This window comes from Podarcis filfolensis (assembly GCF_964270895.1).
Source record: "Podarcis filfolensis genome assembly, chromosome: 6".
Lineage (NCBI taxonomy): Eukaryota > Metazoa > Chordata > Lepidosauria > Squamata > Lacertidae > Podarcis > Podarcis filfolensis.
Window position 1 is genome coordinate 59,307,398 of NC_139609.1, and position 16,665 is coordinate 59,324,062.

The window sequence follows — 16,665 nt, forward strand, 5'->3', positions numbered from 1 at the left end:
AGACTGTTGAAGGGGGGTGGGGACAAGATGTTTGTGGCAGAGAGAGGTTTGTGCAGCAGCTTATTAAGCTGAAATATAATCGAGAGAGCTGTGCACAGCTAAAAGGGCAGGCCTTCTGGACTCCAGCTGCTGCTTGGAGTCTTGCAGATGGGCTTTGCTTCCTCGTGACACTGAGGCAGAGCTAAATGTGTTGCAAGATGCTCCCGTTGCACAAAAAGGGGCGCGGCAATCACCACAGCTAGCCCTTGTAAAACAGGCCGTGGGCAAAAATCTATGGATTTCTGAATATTCAGATAAAAATGACAGATAAATTTAAGCAGCTGTGGTGTAAAGGCAAAGCACACAGCTGTAAGGATTTTTTTTTTACAGGCATCTGTTTCCATGGGAACAAGAGCGGAAAGGTTCTTTGGACTTGTAAATTAAACATGGCTTGAACGCTGCATGCTGCATATTCCTTTCCCCCACAGAATATGCTGCATTTGATGGTACAGCTGGCTTCTGGCGTAGAATGTGTGCCATTAAGAGAGAATGTCCATTTCTCCTCCCAGTTGCCACTATGTTAAACGTACACACATGTATCTGCCACTTCTGCCAAAAGCAGTTAGCTTACCACACCTTGCAGGATTGTTGTAAGGACTATTGAATAATATATGTGACATGATGTAAACATTTGAAATGCACTATATGAAAGCGATTTATAACCATCTTGTGGGCAGGTCTATATTTTAAGTGAAACAAGACAGATTGCATTACATTTCCACCCCAAGCATCCTCCGAGGAGCTCAGCCTGGCCTACCCCACAGGGCTGCTGTGACACAGGTTACGTTGAATAGCTGGGATGGAAATGAAGCGAAGGAATGCAATATGTCTTGTTTTGCTGTCTCACAACAATCCTGTGAGGTACACTAGGCTGGTCCAAGTTCACCAGTGAGCTTCAAAGCTGGGTGAGGAGTTGAACATGTGTGTCTGCAATCCTAGTCCATCACTCTTAATAGCTACACCACATGAGCTTTCTCATTCTGGAGCCATGCATCTGAAATGAGACATGATCTGTGAATGCTGCTGTGCTTCAGGTCGGAAGTGGTGCAGAATGTGGTGCTAGAGGCAGAAAGATGTTTCAGGTTATGATCAAAAAGTTCCACCCCCTGCTGCTTGTAAACGTCTTAAGATGGAATGTAGGACAGTTACATGGCAATAATTATCTAGGACCAGGAAAGTTGAATCTGTGGCCCTCCAGGTGCTGTCGGACTACAAATCCCATCATCGCTGACAACACAATCGCTGATGGGAGTTGGAGTCCAACAGCATTGGGAGGGCTGCAGATTCCTCACCCGCAGACTTAGACCATGTGAGGTGCAAAATGGTTTTCAGGCTGCAGAAGCTACTGGCACTGGGAAGGGGTGGCAAGCTGTTTCCTCTTTGAATGTATAAAGTTTCTTTGTATAATAGATTACAAGCCCCATGAGGACAGGACGGTGAAGGATTTGTATTCAGGGAAAGCTACTGTAAAAGCTATTCTGAGCCCACCGAACAGAGTGGGATATATATATATATATATATATATATATATATATATATATAGTCAAGAGTCTCCAGTCAGAATAAAACAAATATGGCTTTTGAGGTACCCAAATGTGTCAAAATTCCTTGCTCTGAATTCAACCCAATTTTTGAAAGTTCTATTGTGATCTCCAGTGTTCGGCTTATGCACCAAGATGCAAACCAGAAATTCCACGATAGGATCTCACATCTTTGGTTTGTTTTTTTGTTAATGTAATGGGGAAGTCTAATTATTATTTTGAAAAGGAGGCAATGGCAGTTGATCCATCTCTGAATCTTGTCCATGGCTGTTTTGTGAAATGAGATTGCCTGCTATACTGCACTGGTCTCTGAACAATCTGGTTTTAGTGTCTCAGTTTCAAATTCAAAGTTAGCTGGGATTTGAACACAGAGCATGCTCTCGTGATAGTGATACCACAGAGATTTGGCACAGCATTCTGTTAGTCTAGAAGGCTTGATAATTGCTGGTTTAGCCTAGTCCTGTGGCACAATTGATTTAAAAAAGGACTTGATAAATGGAATTCTACCATGTGCTCTGACAGTTATTGCCACATCGAGTCAGGTCAACATCTGAAGATGTGGATCGAGCTGAGTTTCTGACTGGTACATAACCCAAGGGAAGAAGTTCACCAGCTGTGCCTGACCATTTGACAAAACACGGAGAGGCATCATTTCAGAAAAGACAGCTGCTGTGAAAAGACAAGGCCTGGGAAAAATAAAATAAAATGCACAGGCCGGCCCACGCATGCACACACTCCTTAGCAGCAGTAATTTGGGTGTTTAGACACAGAAGAGCTTAAAGCTGTATTCAAAGTAGCAGGTATTAATGGAATGAAAAAGAAGCCACATGTCTTTATTAACAACCAGGATAAGCTGCTTGATCTCAAAAAGAAACCCCTAATTCCGTCTTGTTTCACATGTATTTTTCCAGACCAACGGAAGCAGAGAGAAATAAGCCAGGCACAGTTGACAAGTCTGTTCATTAGACATTCAGGAAGCCAAGAATTCACCTTGATCATTTACATGAACATCAAAGGGAAACTATATGTGATCCATCCATTCCCATATTAAAAGGAAGTCTTCTTTTTCTGGCTGGTGAAACTCTAACTTGGATATTGGCATTGCTTCATAAAGAAACTAGAATAAAAAAATTTGACTAGCCATACAGTTTAGACCTCTACAGTGTTGTGGCTAAGATGAGGTATGGAGCCAAAAGACACCATCTGTTTAAATCTCACATTGGCTTTGAACTTGTGTTGTCTTATTGTATTTGTATTTTATTGCTCTTGGCCACCTTGAGCATTGGTGGAAAGCTGTGATACCAAATTTAAGAAAGTAAAAAAATTGCCTTAGGCAACCAGTCCCTTTCAAGAACATGGGGGAAATCTGGGCCTCACTGTTATAATATATACAAAATAGGTTGAAAAATTTTGTAGTCAAAGAAAAAGAGAGCTGCGCTACACTCTATATTGAGTATAGATACTGTGAACTGAGGCTGTTGAGATACATGAATGGAAGCTAACACACTGCCTAGGACCACCTCAAACTTGAAGGCTGTCCTGAAATTAAGAAGACATTCTAGAAATGATTTGCCCAATATGCAATGCCTGAGATGGGCAGCAATGAGATAAATTCAGAAATGGCAACTACTTAGTAATTCCTAGCTCTAGTTGTCCAAAAAGGTCACTCACCAATTCCAGCTTTGACTTCACTCACTGGGTGAAACCCTGTAAGCAGGGACTAAAGGTAAAGGGACCCCTGACCATTAGGTCCAGTCGTGACCGACTCTGGGGTTGCGGCGCTCATCTCGCTTTATTGGCCGAGGGAGCCGGTGTACAGCTTCCGGGTCATGTGGCCAGCATGACTAAGCCGCTTCTGGCGAACCAGAGCAGCGCATGGAAACGCCATTTACCTTCCCGCTGGAGTGGTACCTATTTATCTACTTGCACTTTGATGTGCTTTCGAACTGCTAGGTTGGCAGGAGTAGGGACCGAGCAACGGGTGCTCACCCTGTCATGGGGATTCGAACCGCCGACCTTCTGATTGGCAAGTCCTAGGCTCTGTGGTTTAACCCACAGCGCCACCCGCGTCCCTCAAGCAGGGACTACCAGCCAGCATTTTACAGAAATTTTGGGGGTGGAGAGCTCACATTTTGTCTTATGTCTTTTGAACTACAGCACATAGGAACTTTTTTTTAAAAAAAGAAAATAATTCAGGTACCCCAAAATCCAACTCCATCTACTTATGTCGATGGTACTCTTGCACTATAGCACAGCTAAAGCAGAACAACACTCCACCCCACCCACATTTCTGGTATTAAATGTTACAGGATTGGAAATGAAGCTGTATTAACCTGAAAGTTTATCAGGTGCAAATAGCATTAAAAGTGGGATCACACATAACCAACAAGATACCAAGTATAAAATCATCATGAATGTACAATAAAAAGATTTCTCATACCCCTGCCCAAAAAAACCCCACAAGATTTTGAGCTTCAGTAGTCAACTTTCCTTACCCTGGGCTTCCTGCACATTATTATAGGTAATTGTACAATATCATTTTCATGGATACGTTAGAAGATATCAAACCAAACCATCTCTCATTCTTACTAAATCATATGTCAGGAAGTAATCACAGGAAACATTCATTGAATGAGAGGAATGACAACTTGATTGCTGCTTGTGCCCCTTTGTTACCACAGAATAAAATCATAAGGTGTACAATTTAGGATGATAGAAATGTAATAAAGCACTTTAACAAAGATTGTAGAAATTACACAGGTAACTTGGCGTTTGCTAAAAAGTTAAAATTTGTCTTAAAGCAACTTTTGAGCTTTCACCATATGTGAGATACTTTATGCTTTTTAAAAACCATGACTACAAAAGCTGTGACTCCATAACCCAGTAATCTAGTTTCTTAGTATTCAACCTATAACAAGGGGAGTTGAAATTGATAATGTAATCACTTTCATGCTTCACAAAACAAAGCCTTAAATGAGTAAGAAAAGCTTTGGTCTAATTTGTGTAAACAAACAAAAAGAATCTGGTGTAATTAAACTCTCAATACCCAGATGTCAGAATGCCAATCAGAAGGAAAGATGCAATAAAACCAGTCTATTCTGAGCTGAGTGAGCTACAGCTGCATACCCACATTTCATTACAGATGGACACCTTACCACAAGCAGGAGCTCTCCTGTCCTTTGCCCTGGACCATTTAGTAGCTTGCTCCTTCTCAGGCTCTCTGTGTGGTCCAGCTCCTCCTGGGAGAAGTCTGCAAGCCTGTCCTATATGAAGTAATAAGGGCTTCTGCTTGAGGTAAAGTGCCTGGCTGTGCTCTAACATGCAGACATGACCTCAGCTCATCAGTATGGACGGGGACACACGTCCTGCTCAGCACCTACAGAGAACCACTCTGCAACAAAATTTATAGGCATGAATACATACTGGGGGAGCAAGACTGCTGGCATATTGCTTTTCTGGGTTCCTATCTCTTACTGCTTGGTTCATCAGCTTAAACAATATTTTCTGGGCAGATGGTCTAGTAACTAGAATGGAAAATTGACTGCTAAAGAGATAACGCAACTTTCTATGATTTCCCCCCCTAAAATGGCACAACATGCCAAAGTGAGCAATTTTAATTCAACCTTCTAAAGAAATGTCCATATATGAACTCAACAATGAAAAGTGGTATTATAAAGAAAGGTGATAATACCAGATGTTTAAGTCAAGAGAAACTGGTTTAATACAAACTCTAAAGGAAGAAAACACACACACAGGATAATTCTTTTTGTGTTTTAATCAGCTACCCCCAAATACTTAATTCATAAGCAGCTAGACAGAACCACCCTGTCTGGTCTAACAACTCCATTTCTAAAAGACAGAATACACTCATTTGCCCTTGGCAAAGCTTGTGAATGGATTATGAAAATTAGTTTCCATAGTTACATACACAAAGAGAAGGAACATGAAGATGGCAAAAGCAGCGATCTTTACACGTATTGGTATACGTCCTTCTCTTGATCTCCCAGGTACTACATGGCATTTGGTTTCAGGATCTTGTTTCACAGAGGGAGGATTCTCCTTTATTGCGTTTCTTCTTCTTCTAGCACTAGAAACACAAGAAGCAATATTGCTGATCATACTTTTAAAAAGAGAAACATTGCCTAACACTTTTCAAATTAAGACATGTAGTCTCACACTAGTTCAGCATCCTAGCCTAGAAAAACAGGAAACTAGAAGATTACTAAACTGCAGCACTATAATTCAGAATAACATTTTTGTATAGAACAGGTGCAGGAGTGGTACTGGGTGGGAACTTTGTATTCTGAATGTCAGGGGCTGGACAGCTTAATGCTGTTGAAAATTCTCTGTCCTAACTTTTCTGGAAACCATTCAAGCTTTCTAGCAGCACATTTGTTAGGCCAATTGATGAACTACTAGTAAAGTCCCATCCCAACAAAGATATATCTTCCAAAGGCTTAGTCCATTGTTGCTTGTTTTCCCCTTCCCAGCAATCAATTGTTCCCTACCTTCAGACTAACCTATTTAAGTATTGCACTCTTCCAATTCTACACAAACATTTCACTTTGTCAGATGAAATGATTCCCAACTCTCCTGTGAGTTCTCCCAACCCCTCCAAAAGCCTCTTTTTTTGGAGGGGGGGAGGGAAGCCCCATAATGCAAGCAGCAGTCTTTATGCAAGGTTTTGACTGACAAGGCTGGTTAGATGAATTCTGCCCTCTATCATTAAAATTAAGTGCTCTGAAAAGCAGAAAGTATTACCACCTGCTTGCACCACAAATAAACTAATTGTGAAGAAAAGCTGGAATAATTGTCTAGTTTAGGTGTTAGAACCAAGGTTTGTTCTTGGTTTACCACTTCAGGCTTGTCTGGGAGAGAGAAACCACAAGCTAGGGTTTGGGTATAATGCTAAGCCAAATCATGGCTTAACAGCAGCAGCAAGACCAGGGGGAAAGTGCTGCAGTCCCCATCTTCACTCTGGGAATCCATGTTTGCTCATTTATGCTAAGCCATGGATCAGAGTGTTAAGCTACTGGCCTCCCTTGAAACTAATATAACATACAATTGTTTTATATCTGCAGAGTAAGATTATTGACCTATGCAACCCAGTAAGCTCTAAATCAGGTGAGGAACTTCCAGCCCATGGGCCTCATCAGGTATTCCAGGAATCTTCATTTGGTTCACGAGGCTGTTTTGGCCAAGCCACATCCATCTACTCTACACTTCCCATCATATATGATAGCAGGCATGAGGAAGGTAAAGGCAGGGCTTGATGAAAGGGGCTTTGCATCCACGATCAACCAAGGCCCCCAGTGCAATGCTTCCCAAGTGATGATAATCAGCTGGTTATTGGTACTTGAAGAGTGATGTGTAGGAGGGCTTTGCAGGTCCTGTGCTAAGTGCTTCCCAAACCCCTATAATCTCAACTGCCAAGCACAGGCCTTGAACAGATGCTTCTAAAGTGCCAACAATCAGCTGATTGTTGATGCCCGGGAAGGGACATATACCTTTTTCTCCTGGAAAAAAACAGGTCATCTGACATCATAGTAACATCAAATAATTAATAGGTGGCGGGTTCTGTCCACCAGTCTAACTTGGCCCACAGGGATTTGTGAAGGTAAAGACCTGGTCCAATGGCTTGATCCAGTTCTCTACCTCTGCTGTGCTGTAAATATTCACAAACTCAGTATGTTCAATGAGTTTCTTTTCCACAACATATGGAAAGCCATAACAGAACTTCTTCAGTTTACTTCCAAGACTAGGAATTCTAAGGAACTGTTGATATCTCCGTGCATGTGTGTGTGTGTGTGAGTGAGAGAGAGAGAGAGAGAGATCCTTTGTCAGGCAGTTTTTGAAGAGCTTTACCTTTGTCCTACAGTAACATTAACATCAGGATAGCCAAAGTCTTGGTGTGGTAGATCAGTTGTCTGCAAAAAGGAAAAAGGTTTGTTTCATAGGCATCCTAGCAGTTACCTCCTTTTGTGGTTATGGTGAAAGCTTGTAGTTGAATGGTACTGTCATGTAGGGATAATATTCTATTTTAGATCATATTATGTGAAAGTTCCCCACTATAAGGTTTGTGCTTTTATCAATCTGATTCTCTAAGCATAGCCAAATATATCACCTCTCTCTCTTGTTCCCGATGGTTCCTGGCATAAGCCCTTTAAAAAAACAACAATTGTGTTCCTTTCTTATTAATTATAATCTTCTTAGAGACAAACTCAAATGTGTTAGTTCATCATGGATTGTCTGGACACAACTTTCCTTGAGTTCTATATGGGGAAGGTGAAACATTTGGCTTTCTTGGTTTGATGTGTTGAACCAGAGGCAATTTCCAGAGTGTCCAGGTTTCCAAATTCATTGTCCCACATATGTGCATCACTTTTGATTAATGAAACTGCTTGCTTCTAAGCAAGTATGAAATGGTAAGCATATAGGCCAGCATGGGTGTAGCCAGGATTTTCATTGGGGGGGAAAGGGCAGGACTTGGGGAGGCAGAACTGACGTGATTTGTCAGTTAGTTATTTCTATTGTTTTACTTGATTGGGGGGGGCACCTGCCCTCCCCTGCCTACGTCCATGTAGGCCAGTTACATATTCTCTTTACCAGACCTAAAATGCTCAGACAAAGCTGACATGAAGATCAGACACAGGAATTGCTTTTCTGAGGTTATAAATACAACTATGGCCAATTCTTGGTTTTAAGTCCTCCACAACCTAAATTATTCCTACCTTGAAAGCTGTCAGAGGGCATGTTACTTGCTAAGGGAAATCTGGAGGAGCAACTGACATGATCTGCTTAGTTGTACTCTGGGGACATAGACTGACATTACTGTAAAACTAGCAGAGCTTGTGTGCTTCCTGCTGCACCTCTACAAAACTTTTCAACCTGCCCAGCCTTAACTAGAAGTAAAATACATTTTAAAAAATCTGTTTAACAACAGGCAACATCTTAAGAAAAAGAATCCTTTTCATACTTTTTTAGAAGGCCATCTGACACATTGTGATCAAAACGCTTATGTGCCAATAAAGCGAAAAGGAAGTAAAGAAGTCAGATGAAAACCTGTGAAACATTTATGGCAACCCAGGAGTTCAAATAAAAACGCTGGTTGCCTGTTGTTTACTCTGTCTTACACATAAACTGAATGTCCTAACAGTTTATAATAGCTTCTCAGAAATGTCACCCTTGAAGGTTAAATACAGGTTCAAAAAAAGATTCTGACTTTAAAAACGCAAGTCAAATTCTAGTTCATCCACAAATAAGCAATGCAATCATGGTTAGCTAGCATCTACAGCAAGAACAGATATCTAACATTTGACAACTTTGGTCTAGCAAATATATATCAAGTTTCAGTATCTGGGCAAAGAACAAGAGAATGAAAATATGAAAATATATATATATATTCAGACTTATAGAGTGGTGTGCTGTTCACAAGTGATATTTTATGTCTTTGCTTCCATAACTCTGCTTTCAAGAATGGCACATTTAGTGCCAGGTTTAACATTTGAGTGTGTTGTACCATCGCTGCAAAAATACCTTTTGTCTGTAATTCCTTTCAGGACTGCCAGCTTTCTTCCTTGGTCCTTGTGACCGATGCAGTGCCACTTTACCCTCTGGCAATATTTCCTGCAGCTGTTAATACACAAGATGACATTAATTAAAGATGTGTGGGCAAGAAGAAAAGGATGAAAGCTGGAAGCATTCATAGCAAAGATGATCTATCGTCTTTGGCAAAAGTTCAGGCATGTTACATGAACAGTATCATTCATTTGTAAATTGCAAGTCTGCTAAAAAAATATGTCTGCTTGCTACAATTCCTTTAGCAGCAGTCACTCCACACTTTTATTCTGAGAGTTTTAAAAATGGAGAAACTGTTGATGTAAAAGAGACATTGCAACTCCAGCTTTATCATTAATTGCAGCCAACTTAAACATATGACAAGTCTGGCCAAAATTTGAAAATTATTTTTTTCTTTAGGAAAATAAGAGAATCAGTTTCCCACCCCCACAGAGGATAACAAAAACTAATTTGGAAATAAAATAGTTAAGTCAAAGTAGCAATCCTTCAGAATTAGCATCCATGGAAAGTAAGTACTACAACAAAGAGTATCGCAGGATTATTTAAATCAATGTTCTTCTATCTTAAGTCTCCAGATATTGTTGGACTACAATTCCCATAATCCTCAGTCAATGGTCAGGGATGATCTGAGCTGTAGTCCAACATCATCTAGGGACCCAAGGTTGAAGAACTAAGTTAAATGACCCAGACAATGAAAGTTGCATCAGCCTGACTAAATCAAAGGGCTGCAACAGTAGCTACTTACTTCTGCCACTATTTTAGCTAAACTGTGTTCGACATCAGATGACAAGAGTTTTTTCTGACGTTCTGCCACATCTGCAGGTGATTTCTGAAGTAAAAAAGAAACCATAAAAACTATGACTGAAACTGAAGACAGAGAAGGTCATATGATATTATCTGTGGGTGAGGATGGGCATACTGCTTTATAAACATGAAACTATGCAACCAGTTGGCTGCTCTACAGAGTTCTGAGATCAGAATGCTTAGTAAGTTTTTTGAATAAGAGGCAGGAATCAGTTTTGTGTTCTTCACCTAAACAGTGGTGGTAGTTAGGTGGTACCACCACCTAAACAGTGGTGGTAGTTCTTTGTTGACTGGACATTTTCTACCATGACATTTCTTAAATGAAGTCTGATGCACAATAAGTGACCAGGCCAGGAGGAAAAGCAAATAAAAAGTAAAATACAAATCCTGATAAAAATTAACAGGCCAGAGACTGTAACTGAAAGGAAACTGAAAACAAATGAGCCCATAACTATGAAAAATGGCTAACAAAATTCACTAAGAAATAAACATTTCCACAATGCTGCTTCAGTGGACAAAAAAAAAAAAACACCCAAGAATGATAGTGTGTGTTTTGCCCTATGAGATAAGTGTAGTGAGGACTTTCCCCCTTGAGAGGAGGTATCAGTTTATAGACTTTTACTTTAGAGAGTTCTCAGCAGTATTTTGGACAGGTGAAAAACCAAAAGATGTGCTTGCACAGAGACCACAAAAAGCCAACTACTCTATACAATAGTAGGATTAAATAAAATTAATGCATAATTTTAAAGAGATGTTTTCCTACCCATAAATTACTAGCATGGGATATCTGGGTAACTCCTGAGTTAGCAAGCAGCCTTTTTTGTTTTTTTTAATAGCATCATAAACATCACAGAATATTGGGGTTGCCCCCTTTGGCCAATAAACTCTTCCAAAAGAGACTTAAAGGTTTGTGTTTCAAGTGCTGCTCCTGCAGACAACCCAGCAGCTGACCTCAGGAGAAATCAAGTGTGAAGTATGGCTGGGCATTGTAACAGGTTACTCTTGAGTTTGTAAACTCTTTGTGAAAGAATAACAGGTTAGATAAGCATGTCTGAGGTGTGACTTGTATCTAGCAATCCCCCCCCCCAGTTGGACCTGACCAGTGCTTAAGTGCAAGGTTGGCATCCCTAGGGGGTTTGGTGGGTTGCCAGAAAATCAATTTCTGCCATGATTGCTTCTCCAAAATTTATCTTCATTAGGCTAACAACCAAAAGTAGCCAATTTGATTATTAGAAAATCTATCATGGAACAATTCACTGCATGGATATGAATGCTGTTCTGTCCCGTTTAAATATACCCAAAATTCGTCTACATTCCCAGTTATAATTCCTCTGGTGTGTATTTTCTGTCTGTAAATAAAGTTGAATATTCTTAACTATCCTTGAAATCTATTTTGCATCAGATTTCCTAGGGCTCTAGTGCTTCAACAGAAGCCACAGAAGAACATTCTAATTATGTGATTGGAGTAATTGCTTCACTTGTCAGGAGTCTGACACAAAGTACATCAGTTTATATTAGCTCACAATTTAGCTATAGCCATAAAATATTCATGCCTTGGGTTACTTACATTTTCAGACCCAGAGGTATGTTCAGTTGTCACTGTGAGGCCATTTGTTTGGATGACTACTTCTGTGGTTTTTCCTAGGTGAGAATATTTTTTTTTTTTAGTAACTGTCACTGATTCATCTGTGCCACATTATACAACACAATACTTTCAAAAATGGAGTTCCAAACTCAAGAGCTCTGAAGTAGCTGAATTTACTGTGCAGAATGCTAGGATATGGGATTTTACGAAAGTGATATGCTTTCCTGAAGTATTCTCAGGTAGATTTCTAGAACATCCTTCCCCACACTCTACTATTCAAATAGGTAAAGCATTCCTTTGTTTCCCAAGCCATTGTACTTTCAGCAATCCTGTTTTCTGAATTTACAGAATCCAGGCGCCTTGTGCCAGCCATATGCTCATGAAAGTAGTCTTCTGCACATTCATCCCTAACATGATGGGGAACTATGCATGCAAATAATGTGCATGGGTGAAACCTGAAAAGCACACACACAAAACTGAATCCCGAGAATGGTTCAAACACACACCAACCCTTCACGAGATTGCTCCAGAATGAGATCCCCACAACATGCTTACTTTAATTATGAATGTCATCATTTGAATTTACAACAAATCTATGTTAGCCATTAGGACTGTACTATATATTGGGGGTGGGGGCTCAAAGCAGTTCATTTAGGGAATGATTACTATGTACTACCTTCTCCATCATTTTCAGAATTAACCTCACTGTTCAACTCAGCTGCTGTTCCTGGGCATTGGTTCATCAACTGCAGGAGCTTGTTCTCATAAATGGTCCTTGTAGAAGCTAAAAGAAACAGGCCAGAGCACAAATGTTTTTAGCAATAGCTTGCTGCATTTCAAAGTGTTATTAAATTGTTTGCATTGAACGGGAAATTTTACATACTCAGAATGGTTGATAATCATAGTTAGAGCTGGATGGAGCTTTGACCACTGCAGGAAATCTAGAGCTGGGGGATTCCCAACAGAGGACTATCCAGTATCTTTGCCCTCTCCTATGCAGTAGCTGTTGGCAGGGCAGAGGCATTGCTCACCTAGTTTCCCAACACAGAGGCTGCTGCCAATTACCAAGGGAGTGGTTGCAAGGACAAGGCACCATGGGCATAGCGGTGGAGCCATGTGCCCATGCTGACCTGCAGCAACCAAACATTCATTCTGTCCAAAAAATAAAGAACCTCAAATCAATTGCATACACTCTCCCTGCCCAGAACTGGCTTGCCTCTAGCTGGGATTGACAACTATTTGCCTTAATCTGGAAATCACTCATCTGTTACTACAAATTCAACTCCTCACTACATTAGACTCAACTGCCCTTTATATCACTGTTTTAGTGATCACTCTTCTGAAGCATACGTAATATTGGTCCAGGGGTGATTCCATATGCACAGAGAAGCTCCCATAGCTCAGTGTCACTCAGAGCTGTAACATCAATTTCATCTTTGGAGTCTTGTTCCACAGAGCCTTGTTCTGGAGAATCTTTTCCCTTGTTTTCTATGTGCACATCAACAGTAACCTTCTCCATATCTCCTAATGGTAGGGTCTATGAAAAAAACACAACACTGGTTAAGAATACTCTCTTTATTGCAGTATTCCCCCCCATTAATCACTTTTGAATCAGACAAGTAAACATGAATTAGCTTAAGTGCTGCATCTGGATTTGTGCCAGCTTTGGAATGACTTCTTATGGTCTTAAAAGAATGATGAGATGAACAGCATTGCAATGTTTATATGCATATTCATAAAAATGTAGAAACCAAATTAAGTATAAAGTGACATATCTCACTGACAACACCAACAAAAATGATTCTGCCAAAATTTCAGTTTAAGTGCTCCAAAAATGAAAGTATATATAACTAGAAAGAGTGTCAGGAATCATGATGAACCAATAAAAGTGACTGCCAGAATGATTGGATATATTTTGGGCAAAACTAGACTTTTCAGCAGAGGAGGGATTACTGTCCCATGTCTAATACTCCCCTCCACATCTTGTGAAGCTCACCAAGTAACATGCTATAATTGTAGCCTGCCCTATAGAAGCAAAGAAACATTTCTTTCAACAGGACTGCAGTTATGCAAGATAAACTGTTTGTGCAAGGAGAAGGTGGGCAGAAATGGCACATTGCAAAAAACTCATTGTCTTCCTGGCACTCTGCAAAAGAGAGAGCCAAAAGAGGCGGTGCACCTCCTATTGGAGAGGAAGGCACACTGCATGCCCTTGAAAACTCTTAAGTAAACTGGTGTTTAGAATTACATCATCCCCCATAGCAGTATGATCTGATTAGTAACAACACAGCTAAGTAGAAAAGAGATTCCAACCACTAACTGCAGTACAGCATTGCAAAGAACAAAATTGCTTTTCAGATTTACATATACATATTTTCCTGCTCTCAAGCCAATATTATCAGATGCATCAATGTGCTGTTCCAGCTTGTTTTATTACCTTATTTCTATTGTAACCCAATTGAAAATACAGTAAATGATTAAAGGCACAAGTTTTTATTGTATAAGATCTATCAGTATATATTCTAAAATCCGCTCTCAGAATACATTTTGTCCTCAAAACTCTTATTATCCCCACATATAAATCATACCAAGGGCTCCTCCAGACAACCTGTTTATTGAGCATTCCTCCCGATTTACTTGTACAAAGTTTAAAGGGAGAGTAGGCTATTTCTGGTCTTTATTGCTTTTTATATTTTTACCAATTGGCTTTCACCGATTTTTACTGTTGTTACTGCAGTATTCTGCTTTTATGTCATACACTACCTTGTTATATTTTTTGTGAAATATTTTCTGTGAAACGGCAGCATGTATGTGTGTGTGTGTGTGTGTATATATATATATATATATAAATATAAATATATATATATATATATATATAAATTGACCATTTGTTATTTGTTTGTGGAATGTTTACGCATCTTCCTGTCAATCATTCATTCTTGCCACACTCTGAATACTTTCCTAACCATAAGAAGTCCAGGTTAAAAAAAGAAAGTGGATTTGTTGCACTAGCACAATGGAACACTTTTAACTGCAGAAACCAGTATTTCCAGAATTATTTCTGCAAAACAGCAAGTCAGGAGGCACCCAGGAGGAATACCCTTGAGGTGAGCATCTTCACATCTTTTAGGTGTTTCCAATTAAATCACCCCAAGAACTGGCACGAGCGTTTGGCACCCTTCGGAAGCCAGCAGATCACACGCACACACACACCAGGTCCCCATGCCTTTTTTTGGGTGGCGGCGGCTAGGAACACATTTTATGGGATGAAAAATTGGGGGAATGATAGGACCAGCTCCAAGTCTGAGGAGGTCCTGAGCAATGTGGGTCAGGGTGTCCCACATGCAGCGGTGTCAGTACATCTGGTCCGTACAGCTGCATCGGGACACACTTTTAATTCCCCACAATTCCCCCAGAGTAATGCTAGATCACAGATGTTGTGAAAAATTAAAAGGGAGGCTGGATCCCAACCAGCTGATACAAACAGCTAGGTAAGCCTCCTGCCAGCTCCACCAAAGCACTTTTGCCCTGGAGTTTCTCAAATCTGTAGCCGACCCTGTCAGTCCCTAATTTTCCATTTCAAAAAAAATCTGAATGCCATGTTCTTTAAAATGTATGTGAAAGTGAGGGGCTGGAAAGAGGATAAAATTTCAGATTCACCCTTCTCTTTTTCTGAGGGATATAGAAAATAGGACATCTGGGTTTTTAAAAATGAAAATGGCCACGTTTTCAATATTGTGAACAAACAGCAAGTAACAGAATGCAGTGTAAAAAGGGGTAGGGCCGGTGTTTTTTTTCTGGGGGTACGCATACCCCTAAACATTTTGTGAATCTTTGTGCTTTTACTTTGTACTATTTACTGTATTTATTTCCCCCGATTTGAACTATAAATCGATTTTCTTGAGTCAAAATGAGAGTACCCCTAAACATTTTTTAAGGAAAAAAAGCACTCCGTAGGGCCTCCCCCAAAGGCATCTCCTGAACCTTGTTTTGCTCTATATTTACCTCATTGAGGGGCTTTAATAACGCCCTATAAAAATTCACAGTGCTCTGTGAGGTAGTTTCCCTAAACGGCTATTACTTTTCAAACTTGCCTCCTCCCTCCTTTGGAAAAGAAAAGGCAAATGAATCTGTATGGCCCCTCGGTCTTATTAACTCGTCCTGGACGGTAGCAAACTGGGCCTCGCCCTTTCGCTTTCCCGCCTCACTATTCAGTCTCCTCGCTCTCACGAAGCTGTCGCGCTCCATTCGCCACATTCCACGCGGAACGCGACGCCCCTCCCACCCCCGCGCCTTTTACGCCCGTTTTCACCCCCGTCTGGGTTCCTCGCCCTGCACTGCAAACCCCGAGGGGGCGCCCCCTGCTCTTAAACGGCCGGCGTAGAGAGAACGGCGTGTTACTAAACATAAGGTATTTTTAAATCTTCGACTCCGCTTGCTTACAACTTCATCGAAGGGGTAAAATAAATCCCCTCCCGGGGACCCGTGACCCCGACGTGATTCGAACACGCAGCCTTCTGATCTGGAGTCAGACGCGCTACCGTTGCGCCACGAGGTCTTAGCAAGCTCTTCGAAAGCTCAGCTTGAAGAGTCTGCCGCCGCTCTTCGGCTTGCTTTTTTTTTCCCCCTCCCGCTTCCTCTTTGCGCATGCGCTCTGCTCTGTTTGGGGTTTTTTTTAAATACACACTCACCGAGGTGGGGGACCTTGCTTTTTCTGCATTCCTAGACTGGCTACCCTTTGCTAAAGGAAGTAAAGAAATTACATAGCCTTAGTTATTTTCACTTCAAAACCCTACTCTAAGCCCCCCGCAGAAAGAGATGTCAAGGCAGCTAGTAGGAGGAGCAACAGCTTCGCGCCCTCCCGGGCTGTTTTGAAACCGCCGTTTTGAAGGACAGCCCCTATGTGTTTACCCAGCCAACCACCAGGCAGGCCACGCCTCTTTATGGGCGGAACCTACGGGGGAAACTGAGACCCTGAGAAGGCAGTTACGCCGGAAGCTACCACCTTGTGGGGAACATACTTTTACTGGATAGGTCCACTAAAGGTCCTGCGGGCGGGGGGGGAGCAATAAGTGGTAAGGTTCGAAGTGGCTGTCTCTGGGCAGGGAACGCGGTGCT

At 41.1% G+C, this 16,665-nt stretch overlaps 1 protein-coding gene and 1 long non-coding RNA gene across 4 annotated transcripts in view; one reads left to right on the top strand and one right to left on the bottom strand.

The window, feature by feature from the left end:
- The window catches only part of LOC310764063, a 436,509-nt gene that overhangs the window by 118,662 nt on the left and 301,182 nt on the right, over positions 1-16,665 (top strand). The gene's annotated exons all lie outside the window — the stretch shown is intronic.
- Positions 5,338-16,494, bottom strand: LEMD1 (LEM domain containing 1). 3 transcript variants are annotated; one of them, XM_083617164.1, is made up of 8 exons: positions 16,239-16,494; positions 12,898-13,084; positions 12,224-12,331; positions 11,530-11,603; positions 9,904-9,987; positions 9,117-9,212; positions 7,446-7,507; positions 5,338-5,667 (listed from the first exon to the last, which is right to left on the bottom strand). In XM_083617164.1, the coding sequence occupies exons 2-8, from the start codon at positions 13,064-13,066 to the stop codon at positions 5,448-5,450; spliced, it is 813 nt and encodes a 270-aa protein (XP_083473290.1). In that variant the 5' UTR covers positions 13,067-13,084; positions 16,239-16,494; the 3' UTR covers positions 5,338-5,447. The 3 variants fall into 3 exon arrangements, with proteins under 3 accessions (XP_083473290.1, XP_083473289.1, XP_083473291.1); XM_083617163.1 differs by lacking the exon at positions 16,239-16,494 and adding an exon at positions 16,089-16,218; XM_083617165.1 differs by lacking the exon at positions 16,239-16,494 and adding an exon at positions 15,553-15,813.